This window comes from Pollachius pollachius (genome assembly GCF_949987615.1).
Source record: "Pollachius pollachius genome assembly, chromosome: 7".
Taxonomy (NCBI): Eukaryota; Metazoa; Chordata; class Actinopteri; order Gadiformes; family Gadidae; genus Pollachius; species Pollachius pollachius.
In genome coordinates, this window is record NC_136940.1 from 22,097,304 (window position 1) to 22,122,445 (window position 25,142).

Genomic DNA, 25,142 nt, shown 5'->3' on the forward strand with positions numbered 1-25,142 from the left:
TTATTTTGAGTTTAATGCATTACATATTATGACCAAGCCTTTGGATAATGATTAATCTCACATGTTAGAAAATTATTTTTTACATTTAAAAAGCCTCTATTGCAAGCTTAGAAATATAAGTGGTTTTTGGTTTGTAAATATAGCATTCTATACATATGACACAACGGGGTCCGGTTACCTTTAAATACAAGGGAATTGTGTTTAATCACACAAATGTGTGAATGTCATCTCTCACTGACTACCACATGGTGTTATTATTTACAATACTAATGGAATTTGTATGAATAACTGACCTTAACATAGAACTCTATGACCACGCTGATTAGGATGGTTAGGTCCACCGCATCATTTAAGTGCCAATTTTACACATTGCTCAACAAAATCTGAAAGTTAGGATTGGTAGAAGTGTCTGACAAGGGATGTGCATTGTTTGGTCAGAAAATAAGCTGTTTCAGAGGGTAATGTCCACCGGTTTAAATCAGGTTTTCCCTTATAAAAAAAAGGATCACAATTTACTTCAGCAACATCTATGAACTTAAGTAATTTGTTTAGATCTTATTTGACTAAAAAAAACACAAAAAAATCAATCACTAAAAGTTACGACTCACTGATTCATGATGAAGGAGCTTGTAGTTACCGTGCAATAACCAAAGCCCTGCCCACTGCTCTTGCGCAACACAAAACGTTTTGCAAGTTAAATCCCAGAGATAGAGATCGTGGGATAATGGGTTGACAGGCCTTTGTACAATATAGAAAAGAAACAATAATAATCTCTTCATTCACATAAGACTTTGAAATGCACCGCAGTATCACAAAAAAACAAAACATCCACGGAAAAAAAGGTTCTATACAAATGCCAATATAAGCAGCAGCAGCAGCAACAACAACAACGTCAGCCTGGGTTGTCAGCTCCCCGCTGGTCTCCTCTGAAGGGTGCGACACCCTGTGGAGAAACGGGGGTACTGACTCAATAACAAATGGCCCACATGCCAACCGTCCAAGCAAATCGTGTCAATTGACACGGAAATTTAGGGGCTAACAGAATAAACACATTACTATTGAGGGTTGTTGCGTTTTTTGTTGGAACCCTGAATTAATATTTCCTTCATATTCTCCTTCCCGTTGAATTCAGGATCTGAGAGAAGCGTACGGTGCAGACACAAGTTACACCACAAGGGCAGGAGAAAATGGGGAGGTGGTAGCGCTGTTTCAACATTCATATATTTGTTGCAAAGCATTGGTAAGCACATAAATTCATTCGATTTCCTTAATTGGGCTTTATATATTTTTTTCTTTAAAAAAATAAGGATTATGGTTTGAGGAGAAACTCCGCAACAGTCTGAGGGCGTTGTGGTGTTTGTGCGTTACACACTAATACAAAACATTTCATTCGTTCTCGGTTGGTATTCGAAAAAAAAAAGAAAAAAAGCTTGACTTCTAACTAAAATGTATAAGCATGAGAGTGATTTCAAATATATGAAGCAGTTCAAGTTGTTCTGAAATGGGCTATTAGTGATAAACAAGAGCTTAGAAGCAGTCTAATGTTATGTGCCCAGAGTGCAGTGTGAAAAGTAAATTCAAGGCCAATCATGTAGTGTTGTTTACATTTAACCCACATGCCAATATGTGTAACACTATTACGTATAAACAGACATTCAAACACTGGCAGAGCAAGCTTTTAATGCTATTTCGATTTGTAGAAAGGGGCATTCAAGTACAAGAGGCCACGTAGGGAGATGTAGTAATGTAGTATTGGTTTGCTTGTATAAATTACAATGAGCGTTGTTGACCGGCTGGTAATAAAAAAAAATACAAAAATTGGAACAGTCACACTTGGACGAACGTGGTGGTGAAAGGGTTTTCTATTTTTCAACGAGAACCGTCAAAATGCTTCCGAGGTCTGGACACACCGAGGGCATCGCTCGCTGGCTGCAGGTCGACCCGTCCGGCTCCTCATATAATCTGACGCGTCCCGACATCCCGCCCCCCTCCCTCCCGCCCAATCAGCAGCCAGACCTCAGCCATAACAGGACACGACATGACGGCGAACACGCAGAACGATTTCTGACGGAAGACAAACGAAACAAAAAAACAACAACACCGCTCCCAAACCCAAGTTTGGAACGGTGAGCATAATCTCTTCATGGGAGCAGAGTCCCCATCCGTGTCCCCCCCCCCGGTTGCGGTGCCCGCCATGCTACTCAGCCCGCCATGCTGTGCCGTTCCAGGCCAGGGGAGGAGGAGGAAGAGGAGGGTGGGAGGGGGGCTTTAAGGAGGAGGCGAGCCCCCTACTCCTCAGGAGAGTTCAGACTTGCTGAGGGCGATGGCCAGCTCCAGATCCTCTTGCTCCTGCTGGGTGAGGCGGGCGAGCCGTGCCTTCTCCTCCCGCTCGCTCTCTCGCTTCGCCCACTCGATCATGTCGTCCTCCGTCGGGTACTGCTTCGGGTGCACAAGAGCCATGTGCACACACACACACACACACACACACACACACACACACACACAGAGAACAACAGACAAACGCGTATGCCGAGAGAGCACAAGAGGACAGAAGCAGAGACATGTCTATAAGCTATTGCATGACACAACCGAAGCTCCAACCTACTTTATGTTGTAAACACAGGCATAAAAGTAATCCACACTATGATGACATTGATACAACCCTCGTGTGGATAATGTGGAGGCCATCCAATGGCCTCCACATTATTTGTAATTCAATTAACAGCAGTTGTATCAAGCTTCGAGGTTTTGATAATAATGAATCACAGGCTTTGTTATGAAAATCCCAGCAGGCATAATTACTGAGGAAACATGTGCCAGGGGCGGGATGGGGGGAGACTAAGCCATGCTAATTGAAAACTTTTATTTCAAAGTGCTAACTTTTAAAGAATTCCTTTTAAAGAATAATAAAAGAGCATAAATAATTAGAAAGCAAAAGCAAAGCTAAGGAAAGGCAAAGCGCTGGGAGAAATCCATTCCTGTTTAGCGCCTGGTAGACTGGCTACGTCTATGACTCAGGCCACAAAGGCCTGGGGCGGGGCACTTCTATGCACACACACACACACACACACACACACACACACACACACACACACACACAAGCACACTCATGCACTACGTTTTCTGAAACACACATTTAAAGAACGGGGGGGCCAAACGCAACGACCTGTGCACTCTCACCGTTGCAAACAGCAGAAATGTAATGCTCAAGAAGCAGGCAGTTTAGTGTCTTCAACGTGCAACAAGATTTGGCGCATGCATGACCAGGAAATACACAGTGATTGGGTAGAGAAGGAGGATAGAAGGGGTATTGATCCAGACAGAGGTCACGTGATCATTTCCTTGATACTCTCCAAACACCCTTCACAAACAGTAATGCATCCCATCTAATTGTGAAACCACACGTAGACTTTGCTGTATTTCAACTTTGTTTTGTTTAATTCAAAAAAAGGGATGTGTTCTATTAAAAAAGGATGTGAAGAATAGAGTGATCCGTGTGAGGGACAACACTGTGATAGACATGCCACAGATGCACACAGAAGCCAGAGGAGTTGCCCTTGATTTAACTCTTTATTTATGGTAGTTGACAAGGGAGCCAGAGACAGAGACAGAGTACATGGAACATAGGCGTCCAGCCCCTACAGAGCTGACCCTACCATGAGTTGAGACATGAACACATGAATGAAAAGATGCGTGAGTGAACAGCCGATGGGGGGGGGCGGTGAGGAGGAGAAGGGAAAATATGAAAAAAAAAAACTAAACTAAAACAGAGATTCCGAAATATTGGAAGCAGTGGTTCTGGTGAGGAAGTCACTGGGAGACGCAGCCAATCAGAATACAGGGCATAGTTAGTGCGTGCAGAGGTTAAAGGTCACGTCGTTTAGCAAAACATGCAAACCAAACGTCATGAGCTGTCCCTAGCTCGCTCGCTGGTACACAACACTGATTATGCCATTTCTCCCCAAAACTCTTGAGGAAAACACAATATGGCATACATCAACCAATAGCTTATCTCCCCACCCACTGCCAAGAGATTCAAAAAGTAATTTATATAATTATAGTTAGGCTTCCTCAGGAGCGATTAGTGTGACATCAGAGATAATTATATATATAGAGCAGCGATGACCATGTTGTCATGCGATCTTTGATATAATTCAACTTTGTTAAGTTATGTTATATATCAGGGATAGCTCTTACAATCTATGACTGATTAGGAACCCAAGTGCAATTGCAAACACACAAAAATGGGAGCAAAATATGTGCAGGAATAAATGTACGCAAGAAAAATCCCATTATTTATGATAACCTACGACATACACAAGCACACGTCGAAAAAGCAAAGAAACCCAATCAAAACGATTGAGCCAACTTTGCTTGAAAGTTAACTTAGGCTCACCTTAGCAGTTAATAAACTCACATTCGCAACCTATGTACCAATCAGACAAATTAAAATAACTGAGATAAATGACTGGCAGTGGGTGGTCATTGACAGAACCCTCTCGTTTTCCTTCGGTGTGGATCGTGGCATTTGGCGGTTTGAATGAATACAAACACTAACGGTAAACACTCAGACCTCATTCGGTGTCGGGGGGGGCGAAGCTACGGACCATGTGGTTGGGGAGGCAGGGGGGAGGAGGTGGGAGAGGGAGAGGGGGAGGTGCTCACTTTGTCAAAGCTGGCGAAGCGCTCGGGTTCGCGCGCCGCGTGTCGGTGGGGGGAAGACGGGGCGAAGGGGTCCGCTGGGGGGTCCTTAGCAGGGAGGGAGGAGGAGGTGGTGGTGGTGGTGGAGAAGTCCCCGGAGGCCTGGGGGTGGAAGTGCCCTCGGCGGTGGAAGGAGTCCGAGGAATCGGTCCGCGAGATGGACGATCGTTTACCTGGGGAGGAAAGGGGGGGGCGGGACAGGAAATGGGACAGGAAGTGGAGAGGAGAGAGGGCAGAAGATAGTCCTTAGCACAGAACAGAGGGGAACACACGATCCACGAGGCGACAGAGAGACAGACATGTGGAGCTAGACGGGTGTTTGTGGGGCGGGGGTGTTTGGGGGCACGCTCACCTGGAGGTGGAGGGGGAGGTCTGGTGGGCGTGCCCGTTTTGGGGGGCAGTGCAGGGGGCACGTCCGAGTTGGTCGGCGCGGTGTCGTCCTGGAAGATGTTCTTGTTGTTGGTACCGAATGCATCTGCACCGTTGGACTAAGAATACAAAAAGTATTGAACAATTAGTTTGATATATGTAAAGCACGACTATTAAACACACTTCCATGAGATGTTTAAACACAACGGTGTAAACGCAACGATTGAACAAGCAATAGTGAGGACAAATATCTTGGAATTTGGCTGACTGCAGAAAAAAAAGAAGAATATGTAGTTGGGATGGTGAAAATTACCTTTGCCAAGGCGCTAAAATCAGCGAAACCCCCACCAAAGGATTCACTACCAAACACTGCAGCGAAGGGATCTGTAAGACACATTCAGGCAGAAGGGTGGGTCTCAAAATGCTGATCATATTCACCAATGAGTACCACTGAAGACCACTTGGTTTAGAGGTTAACCACTGCAGTGACACATTCCCCCACAGGGTGGCGCCGCAGCGAAACTCCTACCTGGGTCCGAGCCAGAGCCACTCACTGCTGTACCTCCAGGGGCGAAGGGATCGTTGGTGGGCGAGGCGTTCTTCTGCGGGGGAATCCGGTATGATAATTAATATGAACAGGGTAATGTACTCAAAACAATGTGAAATCCTCGTTCCCCAGCTGCATTGTACAGAAACCACAACATCGAGCTCGCTCACCACGGGCAACTCGCCACCAGGCTGTGAGGAGCTGAAGGGATCCGCGTGGGCGTTGCCTTGGGAACCAAACAGATCCACGCTGCCGGTGGCGGCGGCGGCGGCGGCGGCCGTGCCGAACAGATCATTAGCCGTGCTGGCGCTGCTGAGGTTGGTGGCGAACGGGTCGGGGACGGTCGCCGGTGCGCCCGCAGCGTTGTTCAGCGCGGCCCCGAACGGGTCGGGTTCCGCCGGCCCCGCCCCGCTGGCGGCGAAGGGGTCCTCGCCGGGCTGGGCGAGGAAGATGTCGGCGGCGAACGGGTCGCTGCCCTTGAACGGGTCCTCCCCGAACGGATCTGGAGGACGACACAAGAGTTCACCTCCTGGAGCATTACACCCCCCCCCCACACACACACACACACACACACCACCTCACACCCCTCTTACACACTTATTGTATGTTGCACGTCCTGGCACACACTGTATTCACTTACTGGCTGTTTGTACGTCCTTGCACCTAAAAATAGTACTTAGCATTGTGTAGCACTTTATCCTAGCTATCTTTGTTGTATACGGGGAATGGGTTAACCTAACAATGGTTAATGCTTGACTCTTGGTTCTAAGAAGATCCTTACTGTACCGACAGTAATAAAAGCCTCGTCGTGGGTGTTGTACTCACCCAACACGTCTGCCTCTCCAAACAGGTCGTCCTTGAAGGGATCGTCTACAAAGAGAAAGAAAAGCACAAAGGGGCGTCATCCAATAGGAGGTCGCCGGTATTGCATCCTATATTCCCAATATGAGGACGATAAAGGTGACCCTAGAACACTATAATCCCATGAAAAACAATGGATCCATTTCCGGGTTTGGCGTTTGGTACAAGGCTCTCTCGGGGTGCGGACGGGACGGGACTAGGTTTGAATGGGGTTCACTGGTTGTCCCATCTAAGTTAAAATGACGCCAACATTTGAGAGCTGAGACGTGCTACGAGGAGCAGCTTGAGGGGACCCACGGTCTGCGAAGGGGTCCTCCTGGAAGAAGCCCAGCTCAGGGGGACCCTGCAGGCTGGGCTGCTGGCCGGTCTGGGCTGGGAGGTTCTGTGCTGGGGAGGTCGAGCTGCGTTCCGGGGTCTCCACCGCCTCGTCTGCACTCTCTGGTACTGGGGAGGCCAACTGCAGCACAGACCAGTGGTTAGAGCACCGCAATACAGCACAGGAGCTCAACAGAACCCGAAACATAACTGGGATAAGGGCGCTTACAGAAGCAGGGATTGCTCTATTTATACCTAAGTCATAAAAAAAAGCATGCTTTGTTTTTTCCATGTATCCACTAATTCTCATTGGTGCTAAAAGTGTCTCTGCCAACTCCACTGGAAAAGGGTTAACGGTAAATCAGTGGCCCCTCAAAGTGCTTTACAATATTGTCTAACCCATTCAGACGCACATTCACACACCAACGGCGGCATCAGCCATGCAAGGCGACGGCCAGCTCGTCAGGTGCAGTCAGGGCTAGCTGTCTCGCTCAGGGACACCTCGAACCTCAGCTAGGAGGAGCCGGGGATTGAACTAGCAACCTTCCAGTTACCATCCAACCCGCTCTTCCCCCTGAACCCCATGCCGCCCACTGGTATCGCCCAGTGATCAATGTTACGCGTGCACGGACAGTGGACAACTGGACATGGGCTGTTTGATGACACAAGGGGGCTTTACCTTTGGTGTGGCTGCAGGGGACTCCTTTTCGTCCGTCGCTTCTGGGGACGATTCCACCGTGGGCGTACCGTTTCTATTCTCCTGTGGAAATAAACCGGGAAAGATAGGCAACATGGACCAGGACCTCGTGGGATGGAAGAATCGTTCCAGTTTTCAAGTCTTGCTAAACAGGACTAGAGCTACAGGGTTAAACTGATGGTCTACCATCTAAATGTGGGCCAGGGAATTCCTTTGAGGCACACACACACACACACCCACACACACACACACACACACACGGTCAACAGTTCAGCTGTGATTCCTACCATCATAATGATATTTTCCTGGGGCTTCGTGAAAGTGCCCATCCTGCTGTAGAGGTCTCCAGAAGCAAGGCTGCTGAACAGGTCATCCAAGGGATCCTGCTTTGCCTTCCTCTCTTCCGGAGACTGCGGCCTCGCACCCTCGGTCTTCTCCGTCCCTTCGTCAACCTTCTCCTCCTCCTCCTCCTCCTCCTCCGTCTGTTCTTCTTCCCCCTGCTCCTTCATGGGATGGCTTCTGGCGGGGCTGAACTCCTCCTCCTCCTCCTCCTCTTCATCCTCGTCCTCCTTGAGCTCGTGGAAGGGGTGGTCTTCGTCGAAGTAGAGGTCCCCACGGTGCAGCTCCTCCGTGGGGCCCGTCGAGCCGTTGACCAGGACGGGAGAGCTGTCCTCGAGGGCTCGCTTCCAGCTGAGCTGCGCCGTCACCGACCTTTCCTCCACCTTCAGCTCCGTCAGCTTCTGCTGCACCTGGACCGAAAGGGAGGGCGGAGATCAAGAGAAGGAGGCCGGGAGAGAAAGACAAAAAAAAAAACTCTTTGGTTGAGTGGACATGTTCAAGGATGTAACGATGGGAGCACAGATTATTCCCTCTTATTGCTGGGGGGGGGGGGCCTCATAGAGCTGAAATACTATAAACTAGTTAGAAGCTAGTTTAGCATTTAATAAGTCTGCTAAAAATAAAACAGGGCTATTTAATCATTCAGCAGATGCTTTCATTGAATGCGACTTACAGGGAGTTCAGGTATGGGTAATTCATGAGCCGGGGGGTACGCGCACGAAGGCCCCGACTAGCAGACCGGGGCCAATGGGATTGAACCCAGTACCCTTTTGGCGGCAAGTCAAACCCCCCTAGCCCCCTGGCCAGGGGGCTAGGGGGGTTTGACTTGCCGCCAAAAGGGTTGCAGTTTGATCGCAGTTTGATCAACTCAAAGTGAGCAACTCAGTGGTACCGCCCAGACCTGTGTGACCTTCTTGAAGGAGTCCCGGACCGACTCCTGCAGGGGCGTGAGCTGCTCCCGGGCCCCTTGCACCTTCTCCTCAAGCAGCCGGGTCTCCTCCTGCAGCTTGAGGAGCTCTTCGCGCGCCTGCACCAGCTCCTCCTCGTACTGGCATATGGTCAGCTCCTGCTCCTCGTGCTCCGACTGCAGGGAGGTGATCTGAAGGAGGGAGGAGGGCTCAACAGACTAGTCTATATAGCGGCCAGTGGCGGTTCTAGGATTTTTCTGAAACAGGGGGCCATTCAGGGGCCACGTGCTACATTCAGGGGCCGTACCGGCCTTGCGCCGAGTTGTCTTCTCCTAAGTTGCATTGACGCATTACTGCCGCCAAGAGTTTGGGCGTGGCATCTGTGATCGTTGAATTCCCCGGACGTTCCGCTCGTCAATTGATTGACGGAACAGGGGCACGTCAGCGGCCAATCAGATTTCAGCAGGGGCCAGGGCCCCTGTGGCCCCACCCCTAGAACCGCCACTGATAGCAACTGCGGTCTTTTAAGAAAATACATTCTTTAAGGACAACACCGGTCTGAGGATAAAACCATCTTTACCATTTATCCTGGTTTCATTAAAGGGGACATATTATACCACCAGGTGTGAGTGTGATTAGCCTTCCCAGCCGTTTCGAAAATCTGCCCCATAAGACATCACTAGTGGGCGTATCCACCTAGATCTGTGCTGGATAGATGAGTCTACCAGCCTACCCAGTGGACTGAAGTAAACGTTGCTCATCTATCCAGCACAGATCTAGGTGGACACACCCACTAGTGATGTCATATGGGGCAGATTTTCAAAACGGCTTTTAAGGGCTAATCATACTCACACCTGGTGGTATAATATGTCCCCTTTAAAGCACCAGTTAGGCAAACTGGTTTGGGTGACTACGCTCCCTCCAGCTTCCTCTGTGGGCCCTAAGATTTACAGATCCAGTGTGTTTGAATAAGTGTTTGAACGAGGCTGCTACCGGATTGAGCTAAGGCTACTTAAGTGCTCATGCTTTTGTTTACATCCAGGGCGAGTGCGCATGTAATGTGCATGTAATTCATTAATGCATTTACATTGGTCATTTATGTTTTCGGGCAGCCAGGAGCTCTCAAATGAATCAACACCTACCAACCATCGAGGAAACATTATCCAAAACCAACCCAGCCACTACAGTCGGTTAGCCTTAAAAGGTTCCAAGTTTGTACGCCAATCCATATATGTTACCTTTGTGTGTGACAGAAATAAATACATGGTACTGTACCATGTGCGTGAAGGTGCGTGTGTGTGTGCGTGTACCAGCTGGCTCTCTTGGCTGGTCTGCTGGCGGATGTGGGAGAGCTGCCCCTCCAGGGAACTCTTCTCCTGGTCCAGCTCGTCCACCGCCTCCTGGATCCTCTGGCGCTCAGCGTGCAACTGCTGCAGAGTCAGGCTCTCCCTGGACACCTCGTCCTGCAGCTCCTGGGGGGAGAGGGGGGGAGAGGGGGGGGTGAGGAGGGGGACGACCAGGAGGGTGGGAGAGACGGAGGCAACACGAGGTCGGACCAGGGCGATGTGGTCGCTATGGTCTTAAAGTTTGCTGTCGTGTTTGTTTTAAATCAACGTGAACGGACTCGTATGAGCTCAAATCGACCTTCATGAGTTCAAGTCCTGATTACACCCCTGAAAAAGAAACTGGACAAAGGGAAGGTTATAAAGCTATAGAGACATATATCCAGTGGGGCAGCTAAGGCAAATGGATAAAAAGCATAAACTTGAGGCTCAATAAACGGGTTGGAATTCAAAGTGTTCTGTTGCTGCAGACCAGTTGCAACTGTAGTGGGCCAGGGGGAAAGGGATCTACAATGTGACGGCTAGGAGGTATCAACACGTTAAAGTTGACATATGATAGTTAGACATGGAAGTCACCAACAAGAAAGGGAAAATACCCAAAAGAAAAATTCAAATCGATAAATAGACAAACATCAACCCAATCAAGTTTCGCTTGGAAAGGGAAGGGAACGGGGAGATGAACGGCTAATGAATGAGCAGGTCCACACAGCAGGGTGCGTGCGTTGTTCTAACGACCGGGCGGGGACTGATGAATCACCTGAGTCTAACAGCTCAGTGAGCTGCGTCGCCTACTCCCTGGGAAACAACAGTATAAATAGATGAGCACCTCGCCTCCTCCACAGGCCTCTCCACATAACATATTGAACTACATCAACCGGAGTCCCCCGAGACGCCACCACCACCGCTCTGCATCACACTCGCAGATTCAGACCACTGGCCCTTTAAATCGTCTGCGCCCAAAATAGAGTCCAATCCGTCAGAATCAGAGCAGGCTGGAAGCCAGGGAGATATATCTCCATAACAACATCAGCCTCTCTTTATTTTCCTGTCTGCCTGTCGCTCTGTCTGCCTGTCTGTCTCGCCCTTTGTCTCTTGAAGCATTATTAACAGTTCCTCCGAGCCTCTGAAGAGGTCGCCCTGGTACATTATTGACAGTAGAGCCTTGTTCGCGATGCTCAAAAGATTCAGTACCACTACTCTGACTTTGGGAATTGTAGTGCATCATTCCAACCAAATCGGTCAATTCAAGAAATAAAAATAAACTAAATGAGAGCATTTACATTTCCCAACTGTATTGATTAGGGTGGCTGACTCACTGAGGCATTTGGGAATAACTTTATATACACACTACATGTAAGAAAACCAATTTTGCTGCGAGTAACCCACAAAGAATAATAAGCTGCATTTCCCTCCTGATTAATATCCGGACCCCATTTATGATATCACAAATGAGAACTAAATATGACTTTGAAGTACACATTTTAACACAGGCAACACATTTCAAAATAAAAGTCAGGGGACGAAGAAGGAGTCGCACAAAAGGCAAAGTCTGGCCCTACCTGGACTTCACTGGTGCGCTGCAGGATGTTCTCCTCCTTCTCCTTGATCTCCTGCTCCACGCCACTCTTCTCCCTGGAGTTCCAGCACAGGAGACAGGAGTACTGAGCCACCGAGGACAGCGAGGTCAGCAGGCCCAGCCCTTCCAGCCCTCCCAGCCCCAGCCAGCTGCCCACTGAGCCTTTGCCAGCTGGCTGGCCAGCTACCAGCTGCTCCCTCTGGGCAACCATGCTCTGAGGACCCCCAAACACCACCACCACCACACTGAAGCCCGCCTGCAGCAAAAAGACTGGGTAGCGAGTCAGTGTCCAGAGCCAGGGTAGATGTGGAGTGCGTGTGTGCGCGTGCGTGCGTGTGTAGGAAGGCGTTGGCTGTGTGTACCGGCCCCACACTACTAGGAGACTAAGAAGATGTGGGCGGGCACAACATGTGCAGCGCCTTTGTGAGAGAAAGTGTGCGCATCCTGGTGTTAGAGCCGAGAGAGGAGCCAGAGACAGATGGCTTCCTTGAGGGTGAAAGCAGAGCAGAGTGGGGTGGGTGGAGAGAGAGAGAGAGAGAGAGAGAGAGAGAGAGAGAGAGAGAGAGAGAGAGAGAGAGAGAGAGAGAGAGAGAGAGAGAGAGAGAGAGAGAGAGAGAGAGAGAGAGAGAGAGATGTTTGAACATACAGCATCGTTTGCTCAGACCACCTCCCCTCTCCTCTCCTCCCAGCCTGTAGGGTCCCGGGGGGGGGGGGGGGGCTAGACGTGGGTTAGGGTCTATTAACCATCAACCAGTCTCCACTGTCGTTTAACAGTTGCTGTGTTAGCAGAAGCTCGTCATACCAGTCATACCATAACTAAAGATATTATATGCTGTAACATTCTCCAAAGGAGGGATGCAGATAGATCGTAGATATAAAAAAAAACACATGTGACCAGAGCAGACCTCAGTGAGGGGTTTGAATTCAGAAGGCAGAACAAAGAGCTGAACCTCATCGCAACACGCACGTCAAGTCCCATAAAGAAGAAGAGGCGCATTGCAATAAATATTTTAAATCCTTTACACCTTCAGCTCTGCACTGACACGCCCCTCAACCATGCACATATCCTCTCTGGTCCCCCGGACATTACAGCTAACTTAAAAAGTTAAAAAGAGATGAGGTAAGAGTGACGCAGATAGGGATGATCTACTGTGAGGATGACGGGCAGACTGAGGACGTGCGATGAGTCAGTCGGACCAATGCTTTCTCTTCCCTGATGAACGCCCTCCGATTCAGCGGAGCTACCGAGAACTGATTTCACAAAGCACTTCCCCTCATCAGCCAATATGAGATGCTCAACAACACAATTACAGCATGAAACCGTAAATAAAAAAAACAACTCCCAAGTAAGTGGGTTAGGGCTCGAGATTCCATCCCTCTGCTTTGTTTAAGGGCTTCCAATAAAGCAACTGGACCCAAAATTGTCATGGCGTTGATATCTTACCCTACGCAGTCAGCCCCGTCTGCCTTACACCCCTGGGCAGCTCCACCGCTGGGGCCGTGGCGTTTCTTGGTCTTAAAGCAGCCACAGACAGCCATCATGGTAGCAACATCCCTTGCATTGCTGCTGCCCTCTACACGAATCACAGCTGACAAGTCTGAAGGCCTGCCCACACCTCTAGGGTCACACGCAAGCGGAAGCAGTGCTGGTTTTCCCCCGCTCGCTTTCAAACCGGAAGCATACTCCAGGACTCAATCATCCAGATCGCTCAATTGATCAGTGGAAATTAAACACAACAGAACGGTGTCCCAAAAAACATGTCCAAAACGCCAGGCTGAGGCGGAACAAATAGACCTCACAGATGTGTTTCAGCATTGATATTTTGGGTTGCGTTTTGTAAACTGTGACTTTCTCACTTCTCACCCTCAGCTGTGAGAAATAAGGAAGCAAACGCTGAAATAACCCTTCTGTTTCGAGTCTTTGATGACCACAAAAGATTGATGGTAGCGCAAGAACAGTGCAAGTCACGCTACTGGGGACGGGATGCAAATATATGCAAAGACATGAAGAGAGCTCCTACGGCAAAATCAGTGGCGGGAAATTCATAACCGTGTGTTTGGGAGCTGGGAATGCTCAGGCTGATTAGTCCGTTGCCAGGGAAGCAACAGATTGATACAGATCTGCGATATGTCCACCCTGTAGCTAGAATACACAGGGGTGCGGTCTCCACCTTAAGCAGGTTGGTGTGTGGAAGCACAGGTGGTTGGGTGTGCATGTGTGCTGGGTGTCATGCGTATGAAAAGATAGCCTATATTTGTCGGGACGTGGTTAACCCATTCTGCCAGCACGCATCTTCAATCATTTTGCTCAGGGACTTGACGAGTTTGCCGGACGAGCTTACCGTTGTAGATCCACTATCTCGTTACTGAGGGAGTCCAACTCCTTGATGGCAGAGAAGTCCGCTGCAAGATTTGCCATATTCTGCTAACAAAGAAAGAGAAAAATATGTATTTCAAAAGGGAAAATGTTTGAATACAGATCTATCTATATTTATAATATACATCTATCACCACCGAAAAAAACATAGTTCCACTTAAAAATGAAGCTTTTCTTGGAAATTAGATTACATTGTGTTGACGACTCAAGAATACAAGACACATTTGACACATTCATTGTGAAAAACAATGATTTAACGAAACAACTAGAGGGATGTCTATGACAGAACTACAGACTGTACAACAAGTAAACATTGGGAATCATAGGGGGGGGGAAGCTAAATAATGTAACACCGTAGACAGAATCAGTCAAAAACACAACTAGAGATTCCTTCAAAACCTTGCATATACTTTACTTTTTTTACCAAACACAAACTATATACTTGTTACAGTATTGATTAAATCTGATAAATACAAACTCCATATATGCATGAGTCAAGGCCAAGGTCTTAAAAGAAGCAATAGCTCGGAAAGTTACAGTGACTGCACCTCAATACCACAGCCATATTTCTCGCTCAGTCCTACAGGTACAGGAACGCATTGCAACTGCGACAGCATAATTATTTTTGGAACATTTGGATAGGGACGCCAAAAGGCCACAATCAAGTAGATTCAGATGTTTCTGTTCAGTTACCTACATAGTAATTTTTAATATCAATGCAGTATCTGAAGATAATGAAACATAAGTTACACAATGCATTAGCGGTTTAGACTAATCCATGAAAATGTTCCAGTAAGTGTGGAGAAGGGGCTCTCTAAGGTATTGAGGTGCACCCTCTGTTTCAGCTGGCTTTCACTCACTCAGAATCCAGGCTAGAGATCCCTAGAGATGTTAAGTGGCCATGCGTGAAAAGCAGTAGCAAACAGTGGGTGCATTAAGAGACACAAAGATTACACAGCTGCAAGCGGAAGAAAAAAGACAGGCGCAGCACAAGAGCAAAGTAGAGATCAGTCAAATAAGAAGGTAATCAATTAAAAGCAATAAAACTCATGGGAATTATGTCGAGCAGAAATCAAGGCATTCATATTGAACATGTGATGATTGTGGTTTAGCAAATGCCAACACAAAATAACAAGCAAATATTTCAGTTGTCAGCACAGAGAGCCTCAGCAAAAGCTAAAGAAAATTCCAGACTATACTATGTTGACAATGCAGATGTGATGAACAGCTTCTGCTGGAGTTATCCTTAACAAGATCCTAACACATGAGTAGCATTACTACTATAGCAGAGAGTATCCAAGACTCTAAATCAATGACGGGTGCCTTTGCAATGCATTGAAGAACCAGATGAATGAATAGGAGGGAGTCTTCCAGAGCTTCCCCTCACAGTTCAGTGGGAGCAGAGGGGTTCCTCTGGGGGGGCCTACCTGCTTGATGCTGAGTCGGTCTGAGGGAGGGATCATCTCAGCGGACAGTGTCTGGGGGGGCTCCAGGCCTTTGGTCAGCTTCTGGTTGATGAGATGGAGCGCCAGGGCAAACTGTTCCCTGGTTAGCTTCCCTAGGTCTCCAATGTCACACAACTCCCTGATGACAACACGGGCGGGTGCACGCACGCACGCACACACGCACACACACACACACACACACACACACACACACACACACACACACACACACACACACACACACGTTATATAACCAAGTAATGATTTGCCCCTCTGGCCCATTTTCTGCCCGTCTGATGGAACAGTGTGCACAGAACAGCACACGGCTAATACTGATGTTTTAGGGCTGTGCACATAGGTTATGTAACTTTATCGAGTGTTAGCTTTCCCGGGGGTCATTCCCATGAGAATGCTTAGCGGGGGTTATGTCTAAAGTTAGAGATGGTCGTATTCCGCACCAGCTTGGTGTGGCGAAGGTCAGGGTGGACAATTTGGGAAAAAGGGATAGATCTGGCCGACAAACTGCAGATTTGCACACTATACTGAACTGTGTCAGTGAAATGTTACGAGTTTGGCTCCACCTCAATCTACTCATATCTCCACAAGCATGGCAGAAGTAGGGCAATGTATTAGGGCTGTCCCCGGAAAGTCGATGATTCGAATCATCAGTCGGGAAACCCCGCAGACTTCCTTTATTTATTTATTTATTATTTTCGTTAGTGAGTGGTGTGCATTAATAAAACTAAATATAGAAAACATTAAAATGCACAGGGATAATATTTATATGGATAATAATTATAATTATATATTTTAGAAGGACTGATGCGGCACGACGTGTGCTGAAATGGATACAAATTGAAACCAGAACGGTTGGTGCATGGACGGTGGTGGTTTTACTATAGCAAATATTACCATAGCCTATAACCACGTCTCAGAAGACGTCATAAATAGGCCTACATCTAAACAAACAATACAATAAATATGACTTTGACTCCGAAGAGACAGCTGGTGCCGTGCCGAAAGGAGAGAGAGTGAGAGAGAAGGTTAGGAGCGTTACTTTGTGTATTTTCAAAGAGTTTTTATTTGAGCTCAGTAAAAGACCCAACCTATAGTGTAGACGTGTCAGACCATGAATCGACACATTTATTGTGACTTTTTATTATTCTTCTGCAGCGGCAGTTGGTGCTGAAAATAAATTGCAAACTGCTTGTACAGATGCCACTGCAGGCTTAATATTCACCATTCGCATCATAGCTCTAATGATAATAATAAAGAGAGGTTAATTTAGACACTGTCCATGTCACTGTGGCGATTGATTCATTGTAACTTTGTTTGCTAGAAACATCTGGCAGAGGGAAGTGGCTGTCTCCCCTTACATTATTGCTACATTTTCTCTAGAAGCACAGTCAGTGTGGTGACACAGCGCTGTGTATTCTTTCGGGCTCAATAAATGCAATCAGATCGTGAACACGGGGCTCATAAGTGGATTATCCACTAGCCTATACATGAGCCCCGTGTTCATTATCGGACCGCATTATGGCCAGGAGCCTAATTAAAACCAGACAGGAATAAGCTGGCTACAATTCCGACGAGTTTGAGTGACAAAAAACTGTTCAGGTGAGAACGTAATGAGCGCAACGCGCAAGCATATATAAAAGGCCTATAGCCTACCAAATCAGAGTGTTAATAGAAAGAAAACTCATTTTTTAAACCTCCAAAAGACCTGCCCCGCAAGGCCGCCGAATAGTCGAATCTCTGGACTGAAAGGGCAGATCTGATTCGACTCAGAAAATTCAGAGTCGGGGACAGCCCTACAATGTATGGTCTGGTTGAAATGAAGCCTCTGGAACGCCATCTGGAGAGCCCCTGCTTACCAGATGCGTGCTAGCGTCGCCGAGGGCAGGCCCGTCTTCAGGAAGATGTCTCGAACCTCGGGGCCGGACACCAGGCCGTCCATGTCTCCGTCCGTCTTGCTGAACAGCTCGTCGTACTTGGCCTTGTCTGCAGGGGAGACAACCCACTGGTAGGGGCCCGGGGACACAGAGAGACGGCTCAGACAGCCATTCGAACACTTCCATCGATAAACGTGATTAAAAAAAATAAAAAAAACATTTTCTGTTGGATTCTGTTTCCGCAGGGTTTACAACTGTTTTTGTACAACACGGTTAATATGCAGATGTGTGTCGTTGTGTCGTTGTGTCGTTCCACGCCCCCCCCGAATAATTTAATAAACCCTTCACCGTGACCATCTCTGTCTGTTCCCTCTTTCGCAAAACACATGGGAGTGGCTGACTGGACATCATTATTTGAAGCGTGATCCCTAAACCGTCTCAAATCTGCGTCCGTGTGATCTACTTCCTGGTGGGAGGGGGAGAGCAGCACTCACGGGGGCGGCAGCCGGCGTGGGGGCCGGCGTTGGGGCCGGCGTTGGGGCCGGCTTGGGGGCCTGGTGGGCGCTCTTGGCCCCCGAGTGGGCGGAGCGGGCGTCTTTGGTGGAGGGCGGCGACGGCAGCAGGGGCATCCCCGGGGGCACCGTGGGTTTTTTCCTCTTGGAGGGGGGCACCAGCGGCGGCGGGAGAGACATGGGCACCGGCTCGCCCTCCAGGGCTCTGTACACCAGATACATGGCCTGAGGGGTGGGGCACAAAGCAACGGTTAGCATCCCCGTCGGTGGGAGTCCGTCACGGAGGCTTGGGGCTGCTCGGTTATGGAAAAGAATCATAATCACCATCATTTTGGTCAGCATTTAAACCACGGTTATTTTTGAGTTTGAAAGATGATGCATTTATGCAGCATTTCTCCCAAAAAAACAATTGATAACTGAGAACTTTGAAATTTCCCCCTTAAAAACATACACAAAAAGTACAATTAGAAAATGTTCAAAAAGAAAATAATGTATGAATATATATATCCAGCAGTTGGAGAATCATGATTAAAAAATGATTAAAAAAGAAATTGTTCCAACTCGATTGTATTAGTTTGGAGATCGTTTGACCCAAAAATTAATTAATTCAATTTGATTAATTGAACAGCCCTAGGCCTGACCGTGTCGTTTCACATGGGGAATATGTTCCATTGATGCCCCCAAAGGTTTTGTTTATCAGGTCCAGATCTGGCGTTTACAAAAGCACTTAACAGTGGCACCACGTATCCCAATGTAACACTACAGACGGCTCAAAGTTTTTCATCTTTAATTACCATGTCGTGTCACCTAACCTAACGTTGACCATACTTTCCAAACAAGATCACCACAGAGAGGGTGAAACAGGAGCAGGCATTTGGTTTCTGCCAATCTATGTTCCTAAAACTTCCACGACACAGTTTTGTATCTCACTGTAGTTGTACCAACAGTAAATCGTGCAGTTAACGTAATACAATGTTGTGGACATAATCAACGTACTATGCCTTTGTGGATGTATTCTATCGTGGGGAATACATATTCTAAACATATACCACAATTAGCTGAAACTAAACACAGCCAAAGTTATCTTATGACATTGATTAAAAGTAAATAGAGCCATACATAATGAATGTGGGCTATTTCCTACCACAGCAAATTCATCTCTCTCCAGCATTCCGTCCCTGTCAATGTCACTGAGCTCCCAAACCTTGATAAAAACACAAATAAACACAAAAAGAAAAAACAAGAATAGGTTATTGCAGGTTTATTATATTATCTCTCTTAAATGTAATCACATTTGTCTTTAAAAAAAAAATAATAATAAAAAAATAAAAATAAAAATCACACGGCTAGCACTAGTTCATCGTTCAGCAAGAGTTGAGTTTTGTCCGTCACATCAGCCTTTCACGCCGTCACTGTATGTCAAACAGAGGCATGCTGAGCTAAATCTAAAACACTGATCTGTTGCTCTTCCTACCCTGCCCAGGACGTCCACGGGGAGCTTGGAGTTGAGGAGGACCGGCTTGACCTTGTCCCCCGTGAGGTACCCTCCCACAGGGGACAGGCTGTCAAAGATAGTGTCGAACTTCATCTTCTCCTCTGCCTGGAGCATCAGGAACACCAGGAACACCAGAAACACAGAGGATTAGAGCCTTTAGAGTTAAGATTATTGTCGCAATAGAATACCGTAAGTCACCAGACGTAAGCCAAGTTTTCAATGTCTTTTTATTACATGTTTTCAACGTTTTTTGCTCCCTTACCTTGACAACCCAGGGAACATCCATGGCCCCCCCGCCTGGCAACTGCGGACTGCTTGTGTCATGCTGGTATTGAAAGGAATCAGTGGGTTTTAATTCTAAGGAATAACATAAACATTGCAGGATAAATACAGTACAGTCAATAGACACCAGTTGGGGAGGTTTGGATCCGGCTTTCGCTGTTGATCTTAACTCTCCCATGAATTCAACATTTAAAAGATACTTTTACTTCAATGTTTAATTACATTATAGTAAGAACACCTGCAAACCATTTTACGTGTTAAGTGTGTCTAAAATACCTAAATAATAAGAACAGCAATGATGCTTGGCTTTACTTAAATCCACATTTTAACATGGCAGTGACAAGTGAACTGAACTCACAAATTTTGGTGGAGGAACAGCCAGGTGAAGGCTCTTGAGCGCCACCTCCAGGCCATTCTGGGCACAGGCCACCAACCGCAAGGCAATAAAGAATTGCTGAGAAAAGACAAAAACAATGACGTAACTTAGCAAACCCCGACATCCCAACTGCTGTCTCAACAGATGCTCCGATAATAACAGGTACCTGTTTGTTCAGGCACCCTTTACGTTCAGAGTCTGCCAGGTCCCATACCTACAAAGAAGGGGAAAATAATAATAAAAAATATTACAATTGTATTTTCATCGTCATCGTCATCACTATTATTTACAAAACGAAGGAAAGATAGACAACAACACTGTATGAAATTCTGTGAACACGCAATTGGCAGAAACAACACAGGGAGGCTGCATCATGTCAATAAACACTACTGGTGCTTCCTGAGCCATGCTAGCACTTCCTGTGCAGTACTGGTACTTCCTGTGCAGCACCGGAACATCCTGTGTGGTGCGGCGCAGCGCTCACCTTCCCAAGGACCAGGTCAGCCAGGCCAGACCTCTTTAAGAACAGAGCAGCGTCGGCTGCTGCCACGCGCCCGCTGCCAGCCGGGTCAACCTAGAGACAGAACCCAGACACACACACACCACACCACAGACACACACACATCGCCCAGGTGAGACAAGCAAGACGGACCAAGACACACACAAACACATCGCCCAGTTGAGACACGCAAGACAGACCCAGACACACATCACCCAGGTAAGACACACAAGACCAATACACTCAGAAACAGATGTGCTCTCTGGCCAAAACCGCTCAACGACATCGCAGCAGTGGGTCAGCTTTAGGATTAACAGATGCTAAAGGAATTGGATTCATGATTTAAGGTAAGGAGAGTTACAGAATGAGAGAGTTACGTCTTTCAGCTTGAAAATCCAATTTATTTTCAGGTGTGAAAGCTGGCTTGGTTACTGTAGCAAGTTAACAAATTGAATTAACTATTGAACAAATTGGTAAAACGTGCAATTATCTTCCTAAAAACAAAACCTTATATCAGTGGGTGGTTTGTTAATGGGTTCCAAGTAACCATGTTGGCTAATCCCTCTTGTCCTCTCTCACCAAGTTCCCAGAGAGCTCACTGTGATAGGTTGGGCAGAGACAGAGGGAGAGAGTCCATTATTTATTCATAGCCAGGCCTCCCTTATTGGAAACAGAGTCTGGGTGGAGAGCGATTCCTGCCCACTGCATCGAGGAGATGGGCTTAGATAACCACTACAAGATTATCCCTGACGGCGCTTTCCATCAGTATGACACCAATACCACTGCCACGGTGCTGTTACACTTCCCATGAGCTATCGCCATTGGCACATTGCCACTGCAAATCATTTGTAAATATTCTGCATGTATATTGTGCTGTGGAGGGGGCGTGGCCAGGCGTTGGATCAGGGGAGCAGACGTAGCTGTATTAGTTGAGTGTGATGAGAAAACACAACGTATACAGTCTACTGATTGTGTTCTGTGCCGTCGCTCTCTCTCTCACAGTGAGGTCAGTTCCTGGACAGGTCCTGCACTTCGCAGGAGAGTGCGACCGAGTGGGACAGACCTGTGAACCTACGCTTGGTGACGCATGTGCTTTAGCGAAGTTTAAGGAACTCGCTGCCCATTCGCTGAATCAAGAGATGTGGAGTAAAGAAGCGTGTTTCCATCCATCAAACCAGGAAGAAGTGCTGATCGTGCTACATATACGTTTTCACATCCACATTTCAAGAAAACCAGAAAAAAGCAAGAGAAGGAATGAGTGGTATATGCAGAAGGTATCGTGTCTGGAGCTGGTAACCACGGTTATAATGTTAGAGTATTCCATGTTGTGTATACATGGTTTATTAGTGGGCCATCTTTAAACAGGTCATAACTTGTATTTACACACACAAGGACTTGATGTGGGATGACAATATAGAGGTGTTACTTTACTAGAGTGATCAGCGATATATTGTTTCACTTCTTATGACAAATGTACTTATTGTAACAAATGCACTTATTGTAAGTCGCTTTGGATAAAAGCGTCTGCTAAATGCCCTAAATGTAAATGTAAATCTTGAAAGGTTAAGTGGATGCAGAGAGGCAGTAACGTTATATTTTTTTACCATGCATGAATCGAACCAATAAATCCACAGGCCGCTAGCTGTGTAGAAAGACTATTTCTCACCTGCCGGTAGTATTTGTCATAGACAGGATTTCCACTGGACAGCTGTTAGGAAAGAAAAACGGTATCAATTAATTTCAGTTTACTACAGACCAAGCATACATGGGTGATTTAAACAAAATGCTGCTGCTACTACCATTATATTAAGCAGTGGGCATGAGTATAAATATGAAACACTTTTAGGTGTAAATATGGGCCTACTTGAGATTCTTTGCATTTCTCACAGATCTGGCATAAGCAGTAATGATCAGCATGTGTCTGTTCGATCGCTGGCAAAACACATCCTACAGTTTGTGCCAAAGACAGCTTTGAAATGCCTACAGGAGGCAGATCCATTACAGATTATAGAAGACAAAAAGCTGGCTGGATTCTATTTATATCAACACAGTTGATTTACTCTCCCAATCCATCAAATGTACATCCCAAGGTAAACATAAACGGGCTGACTTCTAAACGCCGTCGATTTAGAATGCCTACGTTTTGTTAAGTGGGAGCTAAAGTGACAGCCACCATAGGAGGATATTAAACAGTTGCCACTCCCAGTGATTGAAAGGGTTGAGCTAACCAGGGACGGCTATACAAACCAAGGCAGGGAAAAAGCAACTAAAATCTCCCAGGGTAAGAGTCTAAAGAGAACGCAACAGAACCAACCAAGTTTTAGTTTCTCTGCTTCCATAATGTGTGATCTTACACTCGCCTGTTCAAGTTCCAGTCTACACATTGTCCGGTTTCACGTGGTCAGGTCAGCAGACAACAGCTTTGAAATTTGTCACTTCCTCATAATTTCCTTTCCCATTTATTTTGGGTCATTGCTTCAGTCTTTAAAGGGAAAGTAGGTGAATAGAGGCAACATTTTATTTAATGTTTTCATATGTACTGCGCTCACTCTTGAGTATTTATAGGAACACTGATTAAAGCAAGGCAAGGACACACCTTATGTGTATTTATTCTGTGATGAAAATGATCAGAGGATAGTTCTTCAGGACTCAGTGTCATTATCTGCCCTGCTCCAGGGCAGATAATGCCCTCTCCAATGAACCATAAAAGTTGCTGAACACTAAAAATGTCTACCTATATTTAACTTGTTTTCCGAATAGACAGTTGAAAGCAAAAGTGAAAAGACAGAACTAATACATTTTTATCAGTACAATGTATCGTACAGTCAGCTATGCCAATGGACAGTCTATAACATGACAGTTAAACTCCCACACACACACATGTATTTTCTCTGGCCCATGTCACTTTTTCTACAGTAGACAATGGTGTGCCTGGAGCTGTTGGCTGCCACAACACAGCGGTTATTGTACTGGCAACTCTTTAATTGCGTAGCACAGTAAAACATCGTTTATTATAAGCTGGCTTTCAAACATTGGCAGCCAATAGATACGCATCTCTAAAACAGTGATAACAGTGAATGTTCCAGACTGCTCGGCTGTATACAACAGTTTAATCCAGGTTCTATTCTAGCAATAACTACAAACAGCAATACTGGCTCTATAGTATAATGGCAGCTTGAAAAACCATGACATGACAGAGAGTCTTTGACACAAACTCTTTGAAAAGGTTGCTCTATTATTTTAAATTGTAAAAAGGGAAAACCTCAAAGCTAGTGATGTTCTGGTGTCAGATTGTAAATTCAGGTTAGTAGCTGCAGCAGTATGGCAACATAAAGCTTCTACATCAGCATTTCCCCTGACTAAGTGTTCATGTTATTAATTATATAGAACCTGTTAGAAGAACACACGTCAAATAACTTTAGCAAAACATCTGTGACTCACTAAAAGTATGCTTGTTATGTTTGTACTACACTGACAACGTCCCAAGATACCACAGCGGATATAGACTAATACGTCCAATGCCATGGACACTGACAACAGCACACCCATACATGACCACTCCATGATCGCTCCATTATTAGACTGTTTGTGGTAAATAATCTCCCAGCAAAATAAGAACAAGCAACAGCGATGGCCCTCGTGAAAAAGGCAGCGTTGATCCCGACGCGTTATCTCAAAGAAGCAAGCAATAATAATAATGGCTCTAGCAAAAGCAATGTTGACAGAGAAGAAACAACAAAAGACAGAGGGAGCACAGTAAAACGCTCGCCAGGCTGTAATAAGCAGCATTGTTACGAAACACCACGTATTCCATTCTCAACGGCGTCCTATACACATTGGTTTAAAATGAATTCAAAAAGACAACTGACACAGACCTATACTGCAGAGTAACTAGCAGTCGGCTAGCAAGCTAGCGCGCTAGCTACGCCCTTACGCAGTCCCCGACGAGAGCAGAGAAACTTTCCTCAGTCATATAGCCGGAGACAACTTCCTAAAAGAGGGCGAAACATCGCAATGCACCCGCGATTTAACACGTACGGGGGGACTAGCGTGGTTGAAATAATTCAAACGAATACACACATCAACAAAAACATCTGTAGCCATTACATGTGTTTAAAACAGTGTGTTACCTGAGTAAGAGACAGAGTGGCAGCCATAGTTTCAATTCCCACTGCTTTCATTTCGCAGCGGCGTTACTATAGACCTATAGGGGGCGCTATAAACCAATAGGGACGTTATGCGAGAGAATACCACACACACGCACGCACACACACACACACACACACACACACACGCACGCACACACACACACACACACACACAAGAATCGCGTTATTTCGTCTACCTCGAATGCAGACACATCTTCGTGGAAATGTTCCTACAATGTTGTTTGTTAAAATACTATTTTCTCTATAATAACACAATGCTGAAAGATTGTTACTAATAGTGTATCATCATGTCATAGGCATATGATTTTCTAAACTAAATAACACATCAAAGATATTTTGCAATTTGCAGTGTAGGAATACTTAGTATCCAGGGGTAATGCTTGCACAAATGTAGGCCTACTTATACCGATGATTAGTATAAATGATTAATCTGGGCCTT

The 25,142-nt window shown here is 46.4% G+C and overlaps 1 protein-coding gene across 5 annotated transcripts; it reads right to left on the reverse strand.

Moving 5' to 3' along the window:
• Window positions 1-15: 15 nt before the first annotated feature.
• Window positions 16-24,715, reverse strand: eps15 (epidermal growth factor receptor pathway substrate 15; the record flags this gene model as incomplete). Of its 5 annotated transcripts, none has more annotated exons than XM_079739869.1 (25): window positions 16-2,436; window positions 4,666-4,874; window positions 5,054-5,189; window positions 5,384-5,454; window positions 5,600-5,672; window positions 5,788-6,119; window positions 6,443-6,487; window positions 6,776-6,935; window positions 7,473-7,553; window positions 7,778-8,239; window positions 8,731-8,928; window positions 10,048-10,209; window positions 11,640-11,712; window positions 13,999-14,078; window positions 15,461-15,617; window positions 17,353-17,498; window positions 17,865-18,107; window positions 19,027-19,086; window positions 19,357-19,482; window positions 19,640-19,702; window positions 20,018-20,113; window positions 20,202-20,249; window positions 20,520-20,609; window positions 22,201-22,242; window positions 24,665-24,715. In XM_079739869.1, 25 exons carry the CDS (start codon window positions 24,713-24,715, stop codon window positions 2,296-2,298), a joined length of 3,345 nt encoding a protein of 1,114 aa, XP_079595995.1. In that variant the 3' UTR covers window positions 16-2,295. The 5 variants fall into 5 exon arrangements, with proteins under 5 accessions (XP_079595995.1, XP_079595993.1, XP_079595992.1 ...); XM_079739867.1 differs by having other exon boundaries at window positions 16-2,439; XM_079739866.1 differs by having other exon boundaries at window positions 13,999-14,081.
• Between the last annotated feature and the right edge of the window lie 427 nt (window positions 24,716-25,142).